Raw genomic sequence first — 21,761 nt, 5'->3', positions numbered from 1 at the left:
TTCTTTAGTTGTCAGATATGCCAATTTATCAGGATTTCTCTAGGCAAGTACAAATAATGGCAGAGAAGGAAACCTATGGTGAGGGGATGAGATGCATTGATCTGTTGCCTGTGAAGTTTCAAAACTGTCAGTCTTCCACCTGTCTTCCTGGCCAGCTTAATGAAATGGAGACAGAACTGATCAATCTCAGTTGAATCAGTAATTTCTTTTTCTTTGTGAATTTCATTTTAGGGAAACAAAGCCTGACTCTATATTGTCTTCATCTTAGCTCACATACTCCCTCTGCTGAAGGTGGCAGTCACTGCCAGGATTCCTAGCCAGAGCTGCAGTAATTTTCAAAAAAATGGTGAATAGGAATATAAAATAAGGCCAAGCCCCTCTGTGAATTCCATTTCTGTTCATGCCCCCACGTATTGTGACGACTACACCCTGGTAAAAGCTTCTCCTATGGCACACTCATTCTGATGCAGTCTATTATGAGAAGTTACACCTCCACATCCTATTGTCACAGAAAGCTCTGTGATACATCATCTGGCTGTGATTTGCTACCTTTCATGAGTAGTACAGACAGGACTTGGAATCAGATGCCCAGTTGCTCTTCAAACACTGAGCCCATGATATCAACAGCCCAAGACAATTAGCAGGGACTGCAGTAGACCACTAATTTTCTACTCTCATCCATTTACCAATTTAATATAACAAAACAGTCATCAGTAAATGGTTACAGGAAAGGCTTCTGATAGAAACTAAGAGAACTCTATTTCCATTATTTATTTGCTGAAATTTAGAAATGCATTTCCTCAAGGCTGGGCACAGTGGGCTCACACCCATAATCCCAACACTTTGGGAGGCCAAGGTGGGAGGACTGCTTGAAGCCAGGACTTCGAGAAATGCATTTCCCCCACAGTTAGAAACGAAATTAGAGACTGATCACTGGTTCTGCTTTGGAGTAGATGAATTTAGCCTACCTGTCAGCTTTGTCCTTGCATGTCCAGCAGTGTGCTTTTATCTAGGAAATATGTTTCAAAAACTACGCACAGCATAAAAATATAAAAGTTTATTTTCTAAATGTTTGAATATGCCATAAGCAAATCATGCTAAAGAAAAAAATGTGTTTAAATACTCTATCATTTAGTAATCTTATCCTTTTTTTTCTAAGCCTGAAAGATATGCATTATTTCCTATTTTACTGGTGAGGAAACTGAGGTTCAGAGTTTTGAATAACTTATCCATTAGCACACAACTAGTTGTGAGCCGGAAGTAGAATTAGGCTTACCTAGTGCAAACAAAAAGCTTTTTAAAATCATATTGTGGGGTATCATAATTGAAGTTATAAGCCATTGTGAAGACATGGAACCTTAACATATGCTTCTACTCTATGTGCTTGCTGCTGCACGTTCCATTATATTCCATTATACGCAAAGTTGCTGATGGCAAAAATTGGAAAGATTTGAGTTGCTTGTAACAGTCGACCCAAATAACAATGACTTAAAATGAGAGATTTTATTGTTCTGTTACATAAAACAAGTCTGAAGGACATTCAGGGCCAGCATGGTGGCTGCATGGTCATCAGTGACCCAAGCTATTTCTGTTTTCTGTTTTACTATCCTATTGCAAGACTTCTGTCTTCAAAGTTTACCTTTTGGTCCAGGAGGAATTCCAGCGGTTTCAGATAGTGGGAAGGCCAAAGGGATGCACCTTACAACTGAGTCAGCCCTGTCTAAGCAGAGTCCCACACAGTCATTCCTTTCATCTTAGCCAGAACTTCCATGGCCACACCATGCAGGCATGTGAAGCTGGGAAATGCAGTCATAAAGAGTGTCACATTGCGCCCCCCAAAAAATTGAGGTTCAGATACTGAGAAATATGGAGAATGCATATTGAATGGCAAGTCACTGTCTCTGCCATAGCTAGAAAAAACTCCTCACAACCTATGTCTTATACCTTCCCAAACCACATAGGCAAACGACGAAAATCCAATCCCAAACCCCTTGTTCTGAGTGAAGCTAGAAAGCAGTTAATGATCTACAGACTACCTCAGGTTCTCCGGCTGCACCTTAAAAGATTCAGGTGAGCTTGCTGTGGGAGTCCCAGCTGGGTGAGAGCTGTGGGAATAGCTGCTCCAAAGGCTTTGGTGAGGGCAAATGTCTTCTATGGTGTTGGGAGGGGAAGCCTGTTCACTTGAGACCTCGTGTTTTCCATGGAGATTAAACTGTTCACATCCACTAAGGCAAATTGATGTGGGAGCCCAGCAGGACTGGGCTTTTGCTCTCATGCTCCTGTGTAATTAATTATCCAGCCTGCACTGGGTGTCTGTGCTTAAAGATTTTCTAGCCTGGCTTGGACTTATGTAGATTCATCTTCAGGATGAAGTATAAAATAATCTGCAAAAGAAGCACAGGCAGGAAACTACAAAAAGACTGTTGCTTGAATTGCTTGTTTAGGGATCTCTAGGTTTAGAGTACTTCATGGAACATTAACAGCAAATAAATGGGCCAGGCGCAGTGGCTCATGACTGTAACCCTAGAACTTTGGGAGGCCAAGGTAGGCAGATTGCTTGAGCTCAGGAGTTTGAGACCAGCCTCGGCAACATGGTTAAAACCCTGTCTCTACAAAAAATGCAAAAATTAGCCAGGCATGGTGGTGTGCACCTATAGTCCCACCTACTCGGGAGGCTGAGGTGGGGCGATCACCTGAGCTCGGGAAGGTTGAAGCTGCAGTGAGCCTTTATCAATCACACCACTGCACTGCAGCCTGGACAACAGAGTGAGACCCTGTCTGAAAATAAATAAATAAATAAATAAGTGTGAACATTGATTACCACCATTTTATTGATGGGAAAACCAAAACCAGAAGGTTAAATTTTCTCAGTTTCCTGTTTTATTAATACCTACCTCTACCTACGATTATATATGCCAGTTTTTACTAGTAACAAGCTTATATCCATGTTCTAGGTGGTCTGGCCGTAATCATCGAGAGAAGATTGGGGTCCATGTCGTCTTTGACCAGGTATTAACCATGGAACCTTACTGCTGCAGGGACATGCTCTCCTCTCTTGACAAAGAGACCTTTGCCTATGATCTCTCCGCAGTGGTCATGCATCACGGGAAAGGGTTTGGCTCAGGACACTACACAGCCTATTGCTACAACACAGAGGGAGGTGCGTGCGCTTTACTCTGTGGGGTGGGGGACACGGAAAGGGGTTGATTTGTCCACATTTTATTGTTTTCCTTTTATTTCCATCCCATGGATTACCTAGAGGGAAATTACATACATCAAAATCCAGTGGAAAGAATTGTGAAAATTGGGTTGGGTGCCGTGGCTCACACCTGTAATCCTAGCGCTTTGGGAGGCCGCGGTGGGTGGATCACCTGAGGTCAGGAGTTCGAGACCAGCCTGGCCAACATGGTTAAACCCCGTCTCTACTAAAATAGTACAAAAATTAGCCGGGCGTGGTGGCGGGCACTGGTAATCCCAGGTACTCAAGAGGCTGAGGCAGGAGAATCGCTTGAACCTGGGAGGCAGAGGTTGCAGTGAGCCAAGATTATGCCACTGCACTTCAGCCTGGGTGACAGAGCAAGACTCTTATCTCAAAAAAAATAAAAAGAATTATGAAAGTTGGATTCAAATTTTGGGTATATCACTAAGTAACAACATATGGTTGTTTTAAGAATTAAAAGGAACTGACATGTAAAAGTGCTTAGAACAGGACCTAGGCCCTGTGCAATGGCTCACACCTGTAATTCCAACGCTTTGGGAGGCAGAGGCGGGAGGATTGCTTGAGGCCGAGGGTTCAAGACTAGCCTGGGCAACATAGCGAGACTGCATCTCTACAAAAAATTTAAAAATTATCCAGGTGTAATGGTGTGCACCGGTGATCCTAGCTACTTGGGAGGCTGAGGTGGGAGAATTGCTCGAGCCCAGGAGTTTGAAGTTGCAATGAGCTATGATTTCACCACTGCATTCTAGCCTGGGCAACAGAGTGAGATCCTGACTCAAATAAATAAATAAAAAGAGCAGTTGCCTAGCACATAGTGCTTATTCAGTCAGTGTTGGAGGATATTGTAGTATTATCAGAAGTATTGGTTATTGATAATATTACTGTTTTGTGGTAATGCTACTTCTGCACACCCCAGTTTCCTTCTTGGTTATGCAGAAACAGTAGAACCTGTGTAATCTCAAGGAGATATTGTATGAATCTCACTAGCCGCAGCTTATAATAAAGCCGAGAACATTTACTGAGCACTTACTATGTTCTTACTACTTCCCCTGCCATGGGAAGTGTGGGGATGCAAGGGCCCCTCCAAAGGAGCTTTAGGTCCTCATCCTCCAGAGTGGAGTCTTCCAGCTACTGCACTGACTGATGGGCTGCAGATGTGTTTTCAGCTGTTCACTCTTCTTGAACTGCACAGCCCTTGGGGCAGCCAGAGCTTGTGAATAAATACTTTTTTGTTCCTTCTAAATTTTCCTTCATCACTCCCCTCTATTTCCATTTCTCCTCTCCTCCTCCTCTTCCTCCTCATCTCCCCATTGCTTAGCCTGCAGTATCGCAGCTCTTTCTAGAAGGCCCTAGTGGACAATGAAAAAGCCTGAAGAAAACAAAGATAAAAATTGCAGTCAGTCGGCTGGGTGCGGTGGCTCACGCCTGTAATCCCAGCACTCTGGGAGGCCGAGGCGGGCGGATCACGAGGTCAGGAGATCGAGACCATCCTGGCTAACATGGTGAAGCCCCGTCTCTACTAAAAATACAAAAAATTAGCCGGGCGTGGTGGTGGGCACCTGTAGTCCCAGCTACTCGAGAGGCTGAGGCAGGAGAATGGCAGGAGAATGGCGTGAACCCGGGAGGTGGAGCTTGCAGTGAGCCGAGAACCCACCACTGCACTCCAGCCTGGGTGACAGAGCGAGACTCTGTCTCAAAAAAAAAAAAAAAAAAAAAAATTGCAGTCAGTCGATAAGCAGTACCGTGGGGCTTGGTGGGGTTAAAGCCAGTGGATACACAAAAGTCTGTCAGTTTCATTTACCTGTCCCTTCCCCACCAATAATCGAGGGTTGGCTCTATTCAGAACTTCTCTGTCCCTTTCTTCATCTCCTGATTTTGCCTGCTGACTGGAAATATGAATTGGGTAGTCATTTTCTCTCTTTTTCTCCTTTGGTTTCCTAGGTTTTTGGGTCCACTGCAATGACTCAAAGCTGAATGTATGCAGTGTCGAGGAAGTGTGCAAAACCCAGGCCTACATCCTTTTTTACACTCAAAGAACAGTGCAGGGCAATGCAAGAATCTCAGAAACCCATCTCCAAGCTCAGGTGCAGTCCAGCAACAATGATGAAGGCAGACCACAGACATTTTCCTGAATGGGAGGCATGTATCAAAGACTGGCTTTTGTGTATTGGTGTCCATACATCTTTCCTCTTATAGGAAATAAGGCTACTGCAGGAACAGATTACTAGGTTTGCCTTGCTGGGTCTAGAGTAGAAGGTGCCAGGTGATTCGTGTCCTGTCATAAATTTTGTAGTCTCTTTCTTTTGAATGAGTTTGGGAGTTCCCTCCTTTCCTAAAAACAAAAGAAGTAACTTCTATGAAGATCCTTTCATCAGTTGCTTCTGAATATAGAGGGATCTGGGTGGAGGAAAGCGGGGCGGGGGGGTAAATCAATCATATCCACACAGGAGAGCAGCCATGTTTTCTCTCCATGATGTGATTCCCCTGCTAATCAGGACCTCCTTGCAGCACCAGAAGAACCCTCCGGATGTGAGCAGCCCTGGACAGAGCACGTGAGGAGGGGCCCTGGGCTAGCAGTTTGCTGGATGGGATTGGCTCCAAGATGGGAGATGAAGTCTAAAGGGTTTATTCCCACAAAGGAAGTAACCTTCAAGGGTTTAAAACAAACTTCCTTTTTGGGGGATAGCAGCTGAAGAGTGGAGTGAGATGCATGGAACAAATTTCCCCATGCAAAGTGGGATGGTTTTCATATGTCATACCCTCCCTACTTGCTGCTGTCATTTAATCATTCCATACTTCTGAGACTGGCATGAATACCCCTTCATTCTAAAGAAGGGGCAGGTCATATAAAGAAGCAATAGACTAGCACATGTTCCATGCTGAGCCAAAGGACACTCCTGGCTATCCCAGTTCTGTAGCAGATCCCTGGTTCAGGTCTAGGGCAAGCACATGGTTTGGTTTAAATTGATTCTTAGGTTTTCTCAGAACTCCGTTGAGGGTGGGCAGAGATAGCTGATGCTCCAGGGCTTATTGAATGCCTGTCACCCGTTCTCACTTCAGTGCAGCATGCAGCTTCTTAGCCTGCAGCTTCTTTCTTGCTCCTGGAGAGCTAGAACATTCATGTTCACAGGGTTTGGGAGCTTTTGGTTCTCTAGGGTATGTTAACTGCTTAGGAGTCCACCTCGTACATATCTGAAGAGTTGATTACCAATGGCCTTGACCTGTTTCCTCCCAAATCTGATAATCCCTACTGTTGCTTTACCCCCCATACTCAGTCCATCAGAGAAAAAAACAAGAGTGCCCCGTCCTTTCCCCCAGTGCTAGTAAAATACATCTTCCTTTTTAAATTGGGTCAGTTTCTAAACAGAATGAAATTGCCCAGATAAAAACCCTTGTCCCCATCAGGCACCACTTCATTCTTAGTTCTTCACTTAGATTTGCTGGTGAAAGTGAATGCAAACCCTAACTTTTGTTGCTGTGGTCACTGCAGTGAGCCTCACTCAACCTGTCACTATGAATGCTCATCTTTTGACTGAGTATATCATATTAATGTTTGAATTCAGGTAGAAGTACAGTTGTCACTTGAAGGGAGTAGATGTGGAAGGGCGTTCGGGGAGGAGTGGGAAGTGGGGAAAGCCAGGCTAAAGAATGAGGGTTATAGCTTTAGCAATGTTGATGAGCCACATTTCCCACACAGATCTGTAGCATTTGCTGTTGACCTCTTTTGAGATGAACTCTCCCATAGGCCCTGCCAGGCAGCACTGAGACATGGAGGAAATTCAGACAAAAAATGGCTCACCCTGAGAGGGAAGGAGTGACTATATTTTAAATTAAACTTGCTTTTTCCAACACTGTGAGGTTTCTGTAATATTTAGCTTTTATTTGGAAGCGATAGCGTATGGCATTTTTTATGCTGTTTGGTTTATATTGTCTACTGCAGGCTTCTTTGTATAAGCTTTGCCTGGGCTCACCCTCTCCTGGACACTGTTTTAAAGTGTCACCGCTGTCCATGCTGCCAGAGGCTCTGATGTGAAGCTGTACTCTCAAGATCCACGTTTTTAAGTCGGCATGATTAGTAATGACTTTTTGTGGCAATAGAAAAGCCCATTAACTCAAAAAAAACTAGGAGAGTAAAAAGGAAAGGAAACTATGAATCGTGCCTCATCTTTCATTGAATCCTATATTTATTATTCTAGAAAAAGAGAACTTACAAGATAGAGAAGAACTAATAGAGCATCTACTTTACCCCTCAGGCTGTCCAGTGGGGATAATTATTAATAAACATTTAATGGAAAATTCAAAGATCTTCCAATTTAATTTTTAAAAATAGTTTTATACCAAATATTATAAGGATTTATTAAGCAGATTAAGGACTTGTGAAATAAGTGCTTAACTTAGCTGAGCACGCATATATCAACGTAATAAAAGAAACTAACATCAGAGTTTCCACTGAGCTACACATTTGTGAAAGGTGCCCACTGCAGTTACAGACACCTCAGGTACCCAGAGGCGGCAGCACTAGACACTTAGGACGTTAGTATTTAAGGAGATTTTTATTAAAGAAGAGTTCCCTGCTGCATAAGCCAATGGCTATTGTGAGGGAAATGTCCCTTTGCCTTTAATTTATTTACGTACTGGGTATAGATGAATGTCTCAGTTGCATCTGAAATTGAATCATTCTAAAGAGAAGAAAATAAGAACCAGGTAAAAACTGACTAGATGCTGCCAAATCAAACCCAAGGTCTCCTAACCGAACCTTAATGGGCCTGCTTCTCTCCCAGGGCAAGTAGTTAAGAGTCTCATTCCAGGAACCCTTTGTAGTTAGTTGGCTGGCATGTTTACTTGCTGCTGTAGCCAGCCAAGATGAGTGCACCTAGGCCCTCAAAAAGGATTTTTTTTTTTACCTCAATCTAGCCTGACCCTCATATCTGTGGTTGCCTCTGAGACGAACATCCATGCTAGTATAAAAATAGTTAGGAATGCCCTTGGCAGAACTGAAGCTCTTATTAAATGGTGGACAGAGCTCTTGCCAGCTTTGATCCAGCCCCTCAGTCTCGGAGTTATGGGGCAGGGTTGGGGGGCAGTGCTACACTGTAAAGAATTTCCAGGCTGGGCGCGGTGGCTCATGCCTGTAATCCCAGCACTTTGGGAGGCTGAGGAGGGCGGATCACAAGGTCAAGAGATTGAGATCATCCTGGCCAACATGGTGAAACTCCGTCTCTACTAAAAATACAAAAATTAGCTGGGCATGGTGGCACGTGCCTGTAGTCCCAGCTACTTGGGAGGCTGAGGCAGGAGAATCGCTTGAACCCAGGAGGCAGAAGGGGCAGTGAGCCGAGATCGTGCCACTGCACTCCAGCCTGGCGACAGAGCGAGACTCTGTCTCAAAAAAAAAAAAAAAAACAAAAACAAAAAAAAAAGAATTTCCAGATGTCTCTTAAAATGTCATGAATAAAATTGGAAACTGTAGAAGTGTTAATGTGTCCTATGGACTCAATAGCAGAGTTTATTTTTGTTTTTAATGGCAAGGCTTCTAGAGTCAATGATTGTATGAATTTGCTACTCTGGCTGTGCTTACAGCTTCATCCAAGTACAAGGGAAGAACCAATGAGGTGGATTGGCTGACAGTGGGGCATGCCCCAGCATAAGCCCTGGAGAGGTCGACAGTAGTGCAGAATGAAAACTTGGTCGGGGATGGCGGGTGGTGGGTGGGAGGAGGGTGGGCTGGCTGGGAGGGAGAAATGGAGTTTGTTCTACTTACTGATAAAGCTTTGTGAACTAATTTTATACAATTCATAAAATTTGGTGCCTTGTACTCAATTACGGTTTGCATGGAATTGAAAAGATTAAGGGAAAGGATTTCTTCTTGTCATTTCAAGTGGCAAATGGGTCTGTGTAGTGTTTAAAGGACATCTGGTATCACAGACTTTTAAAAAGCATTTCATGTCTCTTGTGTGTGAATGCAAATTATTCTTACCAGCAAGTTCTGAAATTATGTTACAATGTCCAAATTCTTTGTATTTGTGACTGTTCATCAAATGGCTGCTTTTCAAGGCAGACTGTGTACTCCATTATTTTTCACTTCCCTTGTCATGTTCCATACATTAACTTGGGCCTTTTTAAATCAGGCTGGGGGGGCTACCCCTTCTTAAATGTATACTATATCCCTATCTGAGGTTACCTCTTGTGAGTGGAAGGGTTGCTTTCCCAGGTGGTTGGGAGAGCACAAATGTTGAGAAAAGGCCTTTTAGTCTTTATCAAAACAATGACTAATGCTGGGCAACATATAGCAGAAGTCAAACAAAAATGATTCCTCCTGAAGTGGTACCTTCATTGGTTTTGATGTTCTTTTGCAAAAAATGTCCGGAAGCAGTATAGAAAACCCCCTGTATGTGAACCTTAGATTGTAAGGCAAGCCAGTGCACTGTGTAATATGCAAAGGGAGTGGTGCAAAAGAGAAGGCACCCGTCCCAGCTCTCCATGCCCTTTCCCTGGCAGGCGCTGACTGAGATGGCGCTGAGTGAATGTGGAAGGTGCTAAAAGACCCAGTCTCTTCACTGCAGGGCTGTTTACAGCCAGTTTCTTTTACTCTGACCTTAAGGTTTCCACTGAGCTCATGAAACTTCAACATATGGTGTTTAAAAGTTTCCCACTCAAATGCACACTTGAAAATTGGGTCCCTCAGCCTCATTACTGAACTAAATAAGTGAAGAGGTTGTATCTTTGGGGTAAAACTTTCCAGGGCCACTTAATTTTTTAACCAGTTAAGTACGCATCTTCCTGGTGGTTCAGACTTTTTAAGTCAGCGCTAAAGCTGAAAAGCGCCTTCTAAATATGACTGTGAGTTTAGTTTATATCTTACATTTAGTAACTGTTCTGTTGGGCCAGGACTATGACTTTAATTACTATGTACTTATTCATCCCACACTCTGCACTAAATACACCATAGCTACTATAGCATTGTGGCAGGCACTCATTTTTGTGGACTCATTCCATACTTCTGCTGGCATATTTCGTTTAAAATCTAGCTAAAGATTTTCATAGTACTGTGTTAACTAGCCAGGGCTGAAAAGTGTGACAGGATATCAAATTGACTTTCCTTGGGGAAAATGTTGCTTTGGCAATAGTGAAGTCCAACTCCTTCATTTACAGAATTAGTGATTACTCATCAATTTTTGAAAGTTGTAGATTAAGTAGTTTTATTTACTAAATTCTTAATCACTTTGAAGATTTAAGCCAGTTTAAATGAAACATTGGCTGGATGCAGTGGCTAGCACCTGTAATCCCAACACTTTGGGAGGCCAAGGTGGGAGGATTGCTTGAGGCCAGGAGCTCAAGACCAGCCTGGGAAACATAGATTTGAAATCTTTTCAAAAATGTATAAAAATTTAATAAATAAATAAATGAATCCTTACTCAACCATAATTATGGCTTTAAAACCCAACCAACAGTAAACACTTACTTGAAGCCAAAACAGTAAATTTTGAATGAAATTTGAATTATGCTTTTGGAAGCTGCCATGTCTTAATTCTTGCTGGATTTTGATTTTCAATTTTGGAAGTTTTTATCAAATAAAACTGTCCAGTCATGAGTATATCAGGTAGCAGCCTTTAAGGATCTAAGTTTCATTCCTATAAAGAACAGGAGGTGCTGGTATTTCTTGTCTTAGCAAGTGATCTGATGCAGGTCTAAATGGGGGTTAGCATCTATACTATGGCTTAAAAGTTTCCTCCTTGGTCACCATTTGGGAGGTGATGGCTTCAAAGCTAAGCTTTGCTCTCATGTGACCCTTCTTTATCTTAATACCCAATAAGATATAAACCTCTCAGAGTCAACCCAGTGTAGACTCAAAGGGTCTTAGCTTCATCTATCAGATAAGATCTATCTGATTTATACAAAGAATGGTGCTGTTTTTATATACATACTAAAAAAATCTAATTCTCAAACAATTTTCTTAATATTTATGCCAGCAAGGTCAGGAAAGACTATTTTGTCCTGTTTATCTTTAGTAGTGAACAAACTGCTAGAGACATCTGTCATTCTTAACAGGCCACTGTGGTCCATATATACTGACCCTCCTTTCCAATTAACGTCCTTTAATCCCATACTAGTTCTATAAGAGACTTGGCACATAAAAGCAGTATTTTTTTTAATGCCTAGTAAACTGACCAGAAAAAAATATTGCCATGGTGGTCCTGTTTCTATCCACCTCTTCCTATGGCTATATAAGTCTATACATGCCAGTTCCGTACATACTCCATTTCCAAAGAGCCCCCAAACCCTGGACAGTAGCACTACCATGAATTTTAGGGTCACAAAACATTTCCTTCTGAAGGAAGCAGCTGCCTCAGCAGTGTCACTTTAGTGACCACTGCCCAGGCTTACTTCACTTTGCCTTCCCCTACACATCACTGCCCTCTTTCTGCCACCAAACCTCACTATTCCAGCAACGATGCCTCCCTGGTGTCTGGAAAACCCATCTGGTGCACTAAAATGCTATGCAACACCAAATGGCTTCTTCCCCTAATATTGCTCAACAATGTAAATTCTTCAAGAATAAACTTCATGCTATGTTAACATCAATGTATGGTTACAGCTTCCTTTTTTTTTTTTTTTTTCCTTTTAAAATGAAGCAAACCACCTCCATTAAAATCCATGTTTGGGGCTTGTTTTTGTCTCTCAAGTGTGAAATATAAATCATGTTTTTATGATTTTTGTAAATCTTTTTACACCTTGTTTTTGTAAGCAAAAGTTTCTTATTAAAAGAATAAAATGACTGCCTTTGTGTGCGGTATTTATTTCAAATGTTTGTTAAAACAGCACTGTTATTTCTCAGGACAAGAGCAAAGATCACCCCCTGCAGAAGCTTGGGAACTATGTACAGAACTTTACAGAATAGAGGCAATACTTTAGCTTAAGCCTGTCTGCTGACCAGAGAATGGAATTCTGCGTGGACTCAGGGAACAAAAGGAAACTAGGCAGGGAAGGGGAAGAAAAGTGCCCATCTGAATCAAACTTCAGCTGCCATCAGGGCACATCTTGTGGTGGTCACAGATTGTAGGCTGTTTTTTTGGAAGATTCGGGTTCAGCACAGGATTCCATTTGTCTGCAATCAGATGATAAGACGACAGGTGGCATTAGAACTGTAAAAGTATGGGAGGGAAACTGGTAAGAGATACTTAAATCCCTTGCAACATCTGAAAACACATTTAACTAGGAATAGTTAAGGGTTTTACATCACATTCTTTTGTACATTTCATGAATACTTGACAGAAAACATTGCTTCACCCAGTCTCTAGGTCTCCTAAGACACGCATGGGTGTGGTTCCGTGCTTACCTACTTGGCTACACCCCTGGCTGAGGTGCCATGAGGTCAATGTCACTCAAGTTCCTGGCCAGCCAAACTCCCGCAGCAAAGAGTCCCAAATTTAGTATCAAGTTCCTGGAAAAACAATGTGTTTTATTAACCCTGTGGTCACTGAGTCAGTTGTACAGTTAACGAAATGTACTGGGGGGAAAGGCTTCCATCACCACCTTCCCGAGGCGTTGATACGTGGTTGTGACGGCAGGTTGCTCAAGACCCACGTGGGAATTTGGAGTTCATTTTTGTGCCTAATAAATGTAAGGTCAGGCTGGGCGCGGTGGTTCACGCCTGTAATCCCAGCACTTTGGAAGGCCAAGGCAGGCGGATCACGAAGTCAGGAGCTCGAGACCAGCCTGGCCAACATGGTGAAACCCCGTCTCTACTAAAAATACAAAAATTAGCTGGGCGTGGTGGTGCGCGCCTGTAATCCCAGCTACTGGGGAGGCTGAGGCAGGAAAATCGCTTGAACCCGGGAGGCGGAGGCTGCAGTGAGCTGAGGTCCGCCACTACACTCCAGCCTGGGCGACAGAGCGAGGCTGTCTCAAAAAGAAATAAATGTGGCCGGGCGCGGTGGCTCACGCCTGTAATCCCAGCACTTTGGGAGGCAGAGGCGGGTGGATCGAGAAGTCAGGAGTTTGAGACCAGCCTGCCCAAGATGGTGAAACCCCGTCTCTACTAAAAATACAAAAATTAGCTGGGCGTGGTGGCGCGCGCTTGTAATCCCAGCTACTGGGGAGGCTGAGGCAGGAGAATCGCTTGAACCCGGGAGGCAGAAGGGGCAGTGAGCCGAGATCGCGCCTCTGCACTCCAGCCTGGGCGACAGAGTGAGACTCCGTCTCAAAAAAAAAAAAAAAAAAAAAAAAAAGGCCGGGCGCGGTGGCTCACGCCTGTAATCCCAGCACTTTGGGAGGCCGAGGTGGGCGGATCACGAGGTCAGGAGATCGAGACCATCCTGGATAACACGGTGAAACCCCGTCTCTACTAAAAATACAAAAAATTAGCCGGGCGTGGTGGCGGGCGCCCGTAGTCCCAGCTACTCGGGAGGCTGAGGCAGGAGAATGGCGTGAACCCGGGAGGCGGAGCTTGCAGTGAGCCGAGATCGCGCCACTGCACTCCAGCCTGGGCAACAGAGTGAGACTCCGTCTCAAAAAAAAAAAAAAAGAAAAGAAAAAAGAAATGTAAGATCAAACGCAAAGCCCAGCTAAAGCACTAGTCCAGGGCCGAAAAAGCCTGTTTACGTGCTAGCACTTCTTCCCTTGATCAGGGTGACATTACAGATACAGCCACATGACAGAAAGATCGCTTTTGCCACACGGGAACTCTCCTGGCCAGGGATCTCAGTGAGGCACAGCCAGAGCTACGAAGACGCCACAATGCTGGTAATGTTAAAAAACAAAAACAAAAAACCCTGAGGCGCCAGCCTCGCAAGAAAGGGGAAATACGGATGTAAGGGCCAGAAAAGGACCAAGTTCCTCGGGCTCGGTTACCTCCGGAAGTCATTCCTATCAGTGGCAAAGCGGTAGACGCCCCGAAGCCAATCTCCCACGTTGTCCGGTATTTCGGGAGTTTCATTAGCCGAGCCAGCAGCGCTCACCGGGACAGTGCTGGAAGCCATAGTGGAAAGCTTCGCATGGGCCTCGGTGGAGGAACCGTATCGGCGTCGCCGGTGAATGACGCACCTCCGGTCTGGCACTTCCGGCTGCTACCGGCCGGCAGAGGGGGCGCTGTTCGCTTAGTCCGACATCCGGAAGAGGGACGGCCCTCTGCTGCGCGTCCACGAACTCTAGGAGGGGAGGAGCGTGGCCCGGTTCTACGGTCCCCTGCTCCCGGTCCCACCTCCGGCTCTCCAGCCGGTAACCGTCACGCGTGCTGTGATCATTTAATTGGCTTGGGAGGAGGGTGGTGGGGACGGGGCTGTCTCAGCCTGTGGAGGTGGGGGTAGGGGCTATCTCAGCAGGGAAAGCGTAGCTTTGGGGAATGGGTTTTGCCAAGAAAGTCTCCACCAAAAGTCTTAGAACGCGCAGTACTGAAGGGGGCGCACTCCAAACTTGTCACCTCGCCGCCTCTTGCGGGCGTGCGCCTGACTGCGTCTCAGTCTAGGATTGTTAGGGGGAGGCTAGCCTTGTTCTCCCGCTTTACAGACCCCTTTCCTCCCACTCACATCCCCTCTCTGAGCTGCGCCACTAGCACATGGTGCAGTGCGTCTTAGAGGCGTTGCTGTCCTCTGCTTGGAGGCTTCCGGGTGTCTTCCAGGACTGGGGAAGGCGCTCGCCTAAGAAAAATCCTTCAGGTTCCGAGTCAGAGGAGGAGGAGCAGGTGGAGAAAGGGGTGTCCTTGGGATCACGAATAGTCTCCAGGCGGCATTGCTCCTGCCCTTTGGGTGCCTCCGCTTTGTCCCCAGGTCGGTTCTCCTGCTGGGGACTGGATCCAGGCAGCCCCCTCTGAGTTTGCAGGCTGGAACCGCCGGCAGCAGCGAGAAGGAGTGTTCGGGAGAGGGTTGCAGAGTTCACCGAGGCTTGGTCCCTTCCTTCAGTTCGGTCGAGTCCAGTCTCCCCTGTTCCGGGCCGGGTCGGAAACGCTGGTCTCAGAGCCGCGGAGCTGGACCTACACCGCAGCTAGTGGGGGTGAGGCCCAGCCTCCCGCCCCGCCCAGCCCCTGGGCCGTGCGCGCCGCCGCCGCCGCCGAGAGTCCTCGCCAGGGTCCCCCGCCTCCACCAGAGGGCGTCCGCCTCCCGCGCCTGGGAGGGAGTCTGGCGCCGCAACCCCGACCGCGGCGCGGGGTGGGTTCGGGCGGCCCTTGGAACGCTCCGGCCAGGGATGCGCGGTGAGAGCTGCGGGCCCCGAGGCTTGGGTCTGGGGGGTGCGGTGGGGGCGCTCCTGGAGGGACGGGACGGCGTGGGACCGGGGCGAGGGTCCCAGCCCGGGAGAACCCCCACAGCCCAGCCCAAGCTCCCTCCCGCTTTGCTCTGCATCCTCTCCCTTACCAAGGAATGCCTGCCCTTCCAGTGCCCCGGCCCAGCTCGAGCCTGCATCCGAGTAGCGGTTCTCGAAGCAGCTGGGGCAGCAGGGGCTTCCCCCAGGCAGGGCATAACGTCCCCCGCCCAGAGGCCCGGCGCAGTCCTGGCAACAGAAGTGGTTCTCATGCCAGCGCTGTCCCTCTGCCTCGGTGCAGCGCCAGGAGAAGATCAGCTGGGAGAGGGAGAGGGGAACGTTTCATTCTTTCATTCACTCATTCATTCATCCAGTAACCACGCCTTTTACCCAGTTAACGCTAAAGCACGTCTGCACACATTCCCATTTAATTCACTCAGCCACTTTTGGACGCAGGGAGGACTGATTGGCTTAGCCAGGATCCCAGCTAGCAAGTGGGACAATCCCAAGTGCGACCTGGGGGTCTGGACTCCCAACCCAGGGCTCCAGGCTTCCTTTTATGCTGACATCAAGGGAATTTCTAGCATGATGAGGCACAGCACTGGGCACTTGGCATCTACTGAGATGAGCATGTGTCCAAGACTCCCTGCTCTAGAGAAATTCTATGAGTCCAGGAACATTTGAGGGACTCTGCAGTGGGGGAGGCCAGAGAGAAGGGCACTGGGTCCTACATGCCCAGAGCTCAAGTCAGAACACAGGGAACTTGGTAGTCCCAGGCTGGTTCCAACTTCTCCCCACTCCCTGATACTGGGAGAAACTGTGGCCCAGGAGAGTGTCCCTTTGTATCCTGCCACTCTGGACTCTGGGCAGACCCCCAGTTCCTCCCCTCCAGGCTGTACCTGGTCACAAGCCGGGCAGCGCGGGCGCAGCAACTCTGCATGATGACGGCCACAGTAGAGTTGTCCATCATGGTAGAAGTAGATGAGGTTTATCAGGGCCTGGCCACAGGCCTGGCAGGCAAAGCAAGGCTGGTGCCAGCAGCGCTGTTCGCCTGCCTGGGCTGCAAACACTCCGTACTCCCCTGGCTTCAGCAGCTCCCTACACTGTCAGAGGGGAGGTGCTGAGGTGGTCGGAGTAAGCACTACCATCCTAACTTCCCTCCTTGCTCTTGCAATCCGATCCCAACCTGTTCTCGCCATACCCTAGCAAGCCCACATCCACTGCAACCTATACTAAGAGCTCGCAAACTTGGTTTCTGTTTTTCCTGTTTCCCAACCAGAATCCCAGAAGCTAGCCCCTTCTGCAGAAATGAGAGGGCAAAGAATAGAGGAAGGGGAATTTGGGGGGAGGGGTGCTACATACCTTCTCACAGGTGTGTCCTTCAAGCTTGGGAAGTACCAGGCGGGCTACCCCCTGTCCCAGGGCTTCCTGCTTCCGCCTGGCACAGAAGAGCCGCAGCTCGGCCCGCTCCTCCTCCCCAAGGGCCAGGCAGTAGCGCTCCTGCAGAAACAGTCCTCTACAATTACTGGGAGAGCTCCAGCAGAAAAGATTGAGCATTGGTTGGAGGAAAAAGGGCTTGGCTGCTGGGTCAGAGAAAGGTTGTAGAACCTCAGGGAGATGCCAGAGATAATGGCATAGAAGAGGAAATGGAAAAGGAAAGGAGCTCAAGAAAGCCACCTCAGTCTCACCCTGCCCCCCAGGAATGTCATCAATCAGGTCCTGACAGGCCCACAGCACTTAGCCCTGTCACCATTAGGTCCTTGTTCCCAATGAGCTAAGAGCTCAGTATCACTTCCCATTCTTGCATTTCCTCAAATTATTTCATATACTCCTGTCTTGCCTCCCCAATTGAATTGTAAGCCTTTAGGCTGGGCACATGTAGACCCTCAATAAATACGTAACAACCATACTCTCTACATTTGTACATTCCATTATCCGTTTCAAAAGTCGTTCATGTCCATTTTCTCATTTGCTCTTGAACTAAGCATTGTGGTGGGCAGAGCAGATGTTATTGCACCTGCTATTGTTATTGCCAATGTGAAAACTCAGGCAGGGGGAGAATGACGCCCCAACCAGTGCCATAGCTGGGCATTAAATCCACATCCCCTAACTTCTGGACTGAGGTTCTTCCCACAGTAAGAAAAGAGATGAGGGAGGGAAAGGCAAGAGAGGGAAGATGGGGAGAGGAGACCCACATCAATGTCCTGCGGAGGGAGTTGCTGCAGGAGGGTCTGAAGTCCAGTCCAGTTGGGGGCTCGGTTGGTGTCCAGGCAAAGGGAACCCAAGCTCAGAACTGCAGGACCCTGAGGAGACATGGAAGAAGGGGAGGAGTGAAACTAGGTTTTTCTTTCCTTTCTCCTCCTTTCCCCCTCATCATTGCCACCTCTTCTCCAATCTAGAGCAGCTTCTAAGCATGCCCTCCATTTGGGAGGGTCCTCCTTGCAGATCCTCACTGAGTGCAAGGATAGCTGACTGATGCCTGCATGTGTGGTCTTCCTTGAGGGAGGCTGGGGAGGCCCCACACCCCAAAACAGCTTCCCTTCTTATGCTTTCCCTTCTTAACCCCCTTCACGCCTTGGGGCCAAAGCCCCTAGAGTCTGGTTTGACAATACAGACCCCCTAGGAGAGATAATGAATACTCATGTGAATGAGTTTAAAGTCAAAACCCCATGTTCTAAGCAGGTGCAGAGACAGGAATTCCTGAAAAGAGAAAAAGGCAATAAGAGATTAGGCACGAAGTCAAACTACCTCCGGGTTGGTGGAAAAGGGTGGCCACTCCACAGGATAGAGGACATGTTGGTCTCAGAGGAAGGGCACGACTCTACTACCTGAGCATGGGTATCCTCAGGGTCCTCCCCCGGCAGGTGGCCTGAGTCACTGTCTGAGTTGGCTGGTGGACCTGGATCCTGGGGCTTGGGGCTGTCTTCTTGGTGGGGCCAGCCAGAGTTCTGCAGACATTTGTGGCAAAGCCTACCCCAAAACAATAAGAACACCTCCATGTATTAGGCCGTTACAATGTGCTAGGAAGTGTTAAGTGCTTTATAGATATTATTTCCCTCAGTCCTCCCAACACCCAAACGACTTAGGTAGCATTATCCCCATCTTACAGATGGCCCAACTGAGGATCAGACCTTGAGTAGCATGCCCAAGGTCAAACAGCTAGTAAGTGGCAGAGCCAGGTCTTGAGGTCAGGTCTTTTGGTCCAGAATTTCTGAAGTTCAAATTCTGGGGTCTCCCAAGATCGGGATGGAGGTAAGAGGAGGCCCATGGTAGAAGGAGAGGGCACTTTGCCTTTCTGGTGGGACTTTGGACACTCTCTCCTTACCTCATCAGCCTTAACTTCCACCGTTTCTCACCATGCACCCACAGCCCCAGTGAGCCTCCTTGTTCACAACTTCCTACATGAGCCCAGTTTTTCCAGCTATATAGGCTTGGGCCTCTGGTTAAAGGATCCCTTTACCAGGAAGCCCTTCTCAGCCTCTGTGACCACACCAGCTCCCCCTTCCCTGAGCTCCTGAAGCAAGCAGTGCCCCAAGATTTAGCACCTAATGTTTTTCTCTTTGCTCCCTGCATCTCTCTCGGCTCCTAATCTAGTCTATAAGTTCCTCAAAGACAGAGGAACACCTTGCACTTTTATATATAGCAGCAATTGCATTGGATAATCTAAGTTCATCTCTTCAGCTTTCCTCTCGGCAGCTCCTGATACGACCATAATATGTTGGGGGTAAGAAGTGACTATTGGCCGGGCACGGTGGCTCATGCCTGTAATCCCAGCACTCTGGGAGGCCGAGACAAGCGGATCACGAAGTCAGGAGATCGAGACCATCCTGGCTAACACGGTGTAAACCTCGTCTCTACTAAAAATATTTAAAAAATTAGCCTGGCGTGGTGGCGGGCGCCTGTAGTCCCAGCTACTCCAGAGGCTGAGGCAGGAGAATAGTGTGAACCCGGGAGGTGGAGCTTGCAGTGAGCCAAGATCGCGCCACTGCACTCCAGCCTGGGCGACAGAGCAAGACTCTGTCTCAAAGAAAAAAAAAAGAAGTGACCATTGGCTGGGCACAGTGGCTTATGCCTGTAATCCCAGCACTTTGGGAGGCTGAGGCGGGCAGATCACCTGAGGTCAGTGGTTCGAGACCATCCTGCCCAACGTGGGGAAACCCCATCTCTACTACAAATACAAAAATAAGCTGGGCGTGGTAATGTGTGCCTGTAATCCCAGCTACTCCAGAGGCTGAGGCAGGAGAATCGCTCCAACCTACCTGGGAGGCAGAGATGGCAGTGAGCTGAGATCATGCCACTGCACTCCAGCCTGGGCAACAGAGTGAGACTCCGTCTCAAAAAAAAAAAAAAAAAAAAAAAAGCGACTATTAATGTAGAGAAGAGATGAGCCCCGCCCTCAAGGAGCTCATAGTGGGTAAGACAAAGATGAAACCAGGTAGAATGGGATCAGAGCTCGGGACAGACATACACAAACCCTGGAGAAAAAACCAGAGCAAACTTTTTAATAATATTTACTCTGTGCTAAGGACTCTTCTAGAATATTACATAATATAGTCCATCCTCACAATAATCTTATGAGGTAATCTCTTTCATTCCACTTGACAGTTGAAACAAGTTAATTAACTTGCCCAAGATCATACCAGAGGCTAAGGGAAGCCTTAGGGGGACCTGGCTTCTGAGAGCTGGGATAGATTCTGAAAGTAGCTGGGCACAGGAGGGTCATCATCAAATCCCTGGCCTCTCTAAGACTGGACCAGGGATTCGTACTGGGGTTGAGGTGAGGGTTTGGACTGTAACAGTTAATATTGCTTCCCAGCACTGAACCCTCCTCAGCACCGCCCCTCCACTCCCACTTCAAATGTCCTGTGCCACCCTTCCCTCCTTCCTGGCTTCACACCCACCTGCTTCCTTCCTCTTCTGTCCTTCAGGTCAGGTTTCCTGTGGAAGGTGGCCAGGATGGGCTGTTCACACCAGGAGTAGCCACTAACAGCACTGCCCCTGCTCCAGGCAGCAAGAAAGGAGGGGGCATCTGGGGCCCCAGGAGGGGACTTGCACCCTCTTCCATTTTGGCTCTAGTTTGCATAGAATTGTCCAACACAGAAACAACGCTCAGAAATCAGGCCTCTATTCCTCACCCTTCCAATCTCCCCAAAGGCAGCCAAACTCCACCTCCACCTAGCACTGGAACACCCTTACTAACAGGCCAGCTGGATTCCTTCCATAATTCCCTTCCCCCTCCCACCTCAGATAAGGGACAGAGCTGAACCCCTTGTCTTGCCTCCGTGCAGAGCCTCCGTGCAAGAGGGCTCAGGAGCTGGACATCCCCAACACCCGCTGCCCTGAAGGGCAGAGCCCGAGAGGACTTAGGGCTTGGGGAGGTGGAGGGATGGGAAGATTTCTGGGGACAGTGGGAGGGAGAAGGAAGGGGAGTGCCCAGTCCCGCCAACTGCCCTCTCGATAGATCCCCAGAGTTTTTCTGGAACTTGGCGGGCCCGCCTCCGGGGCTGGGACGCGGTGTTTCCCGAGTCCGCTGGGGTTCCCGGTCTGGCTGCTGGGATTTTAGGGGAGGGGACCAGGACACCGCTGGGGTCTCACCCTCGCTGTGCGTCGCTGTCCGGGCAGTTCTGGACCGACTCTGCCGTCAGGCCCCTCACCCGGTCCCCACCCCAAGGCTTCAGCGCCCGCCCCCGCCCGCCCGCCCGCCCTAATAGCGCGGCCCTGCCTCTCCCACGCCCCAGCGGCCCCCGCCCGCCCCTCCCCGGCTGGTGGAGAGGGGCGGCTCAGGGAGGGGCCTGGAGCTGCAGATTGGGGGGAGGAAAAAAAAAAGGAAAACAAAACCACATTTATGGGATCTCAGGGTGGAAATGTGCGGGCTCCACGGCCTCTGCCATGCAGGTGCAAGGGCTCTCTGGCTCGGACTGCGCCCGGCAGGCATCCAGCAGACGCCGGGAGCCGCGTTTACGCTGGGTTTTCAACCATTCGCTGAATGGAAACGCCTCGCCGGGCCCGCAGCCCTGTCTCTCCGCAGTTCCCAGGTCTCCCCAAACTCTCCCTGTGGTCTCCCAGCCCCGCTCCTCCGCGTGTTTCCCTTCAGTTCTCTCCCCCTTGTCCCCAGTGGTCCCCCTGGCCCCTTCCCCTCCCCTCAACCCTCTTCCGGGTTCCATCGTCTTGCCCTTCTCCTTTCAGGTCCCTTCAGACCCTCTCCCCTTCCCTTCGTTTCTCGCCCAACCCTCCGTCCCCTTTCCGCTCCCCGGAGCACCCCCAACTTTGGTGTCCTCAGCCCCGCCTCCGCGCCCCGCCTCCGCCG

General features: G+C 48.3%; 3 protein-coding genes and 1 long non-coding RNA gene across 30 annotated transcripts in view; 1 reads left to right on the top strand and 3 right to left on the bottom strand.

The window, feature by feature from the left end:
- USP49 (ubiquitin specific peptidase 49) overlaps positions 1 to 11,996 on the top strand; it is a 103,999-nt gene extending 92,003 nt beyond the window's left edge. For 4 of the 25 annotated variants that reach the window (XM_054685810.2, XM_063813029.1, XM_063813030.1 and 1 more), the window contains 4 exons: positions 1,962 to 2,070; positions 2,955 to 3,160; positions 5,162 to 5,359; positions 5,729 to 8,699. In XM_054685810.2, the coding sequence (XP_054541785.1) occupies positions 1,962 to 2,070; positions 2,955 to 3,160; positions 5,162 to 5,352 (506 nt within the window). In that variant the 3' untranslated portion in view covers positions 5,353 to 5,359; positions 5,729 to 8,699. Of the gene's footprint in view, positions 1 to 1,961; positions 2,071 to 2,954; positions 4,232 to 5,161 lie in introns of those variants that run through there. The other 21 variants (XR_010158010.1, XR_010158008.1, XR_008548495.2 and 18 more) reach the window with 13 other exon arrangements.
- A 1-nt stretch (position 11,997) lies between these two features.
- TOMM6 (translocase of outer mitochondrial membrane 6) lies at positions 11,998 to 14,335 on the bottom strand. Of its 2 annotated transcripts, none has more exons than XM_016955466.4 (3): positions 14,072 to 14,335; positions 12,558 to 12,662; positions 11,998 to 12,326 (listed from the first exon to the last, which is right to left on the bottom strand). In XM_016955466.4, the coding sequence occupies exons 1-2, from the start codon at positions 14,197 to 14,199 to the stop codon at positions 12,566 to 12,568; spliced, it is 225 nt and encodes a 74-aa protein (XP_016810955.1). In that variant the 5' UTR covers positions 14,200 to 14,335; the 3' UTR covers positions 11,998 to 12,326; positions 12,558 to 12,565.
- A 303-nt stretch (positions 14,336 to 14,638) lies between these two features.
- On the bottom strand, positions 14,639 to 18,083 carry PRICKLE4 (prickle planar cell polarity protein 4). Of its 2 annotated transcripts, none has more exons than XM_054685817.2 (5): positions 17,650 to 18,083; positions 16,817 to 16,954; positions 16,354 to 16,557; positions 15,568 to 15,772; positions 14,639 to 15,138 (listed from the first exon to the last, which is right to left on the bottom strand). In XM_054685817.2, exons 1-5 carry the CDS (start codon positions 17,767 to 17,769, stop codon positions 14,768 to 14,770), a joined length of 1,038 nt encoding a protein of 345 aa, XP_054541792.1. In that variant the 5' UTR covers positions 17,770 to 18,083; the 3' UTR covers positions 14,639 to 14,767. The 2 variants fall into 2 exon arrangements, with proteins under 2 accessions (XP_054541792.1, XP_054541794.1); XM_054685819.2 differs by having other exon boundaries at positions 15,057 to 15,460.
- A 287-nt stretch (positions 18,084 to 18,370) lies between these two features.
- Positions 18,371 to 21,125, bottom strand: LOC134810298 (uncharacterized). Its single transcript, XR_010158011.1, has 3 exons — positions 21,050 to 21,125; positions 20,356 to 20,392; positions 18,371 to 18,424 (listed from the first exon to the last, which is right to left on the bottom strand). It is a non-coding gene; the product is annotated as an uncharacterized LOC134810298 (long non-coding RNA).
- Between the last annotated feature and the right edge of the window lie 636 nt (positions 21,126 to 21,761).

This window comes from Pan troglodytes, chromosome 5 (assembly GCF_028858775.2).
Source record: "Pan troglodytes isolate AG18354 chromosome 5, NHGRI_mPanTro3-v2.0_pri, whole genome shotgun sequence".
In the NCBI taxonomy this organism is placed as follows: domain Eukaryota; kingdom Metazoa; phylum Chordata; class Mammalia; order Primates; family Hominidae; genus Pan; species Pan troglodytes.
Note: the sequence above shows the minus strand (reverse complement) of the source record. Positions and strands in the feature narration are given on the sequence as shown.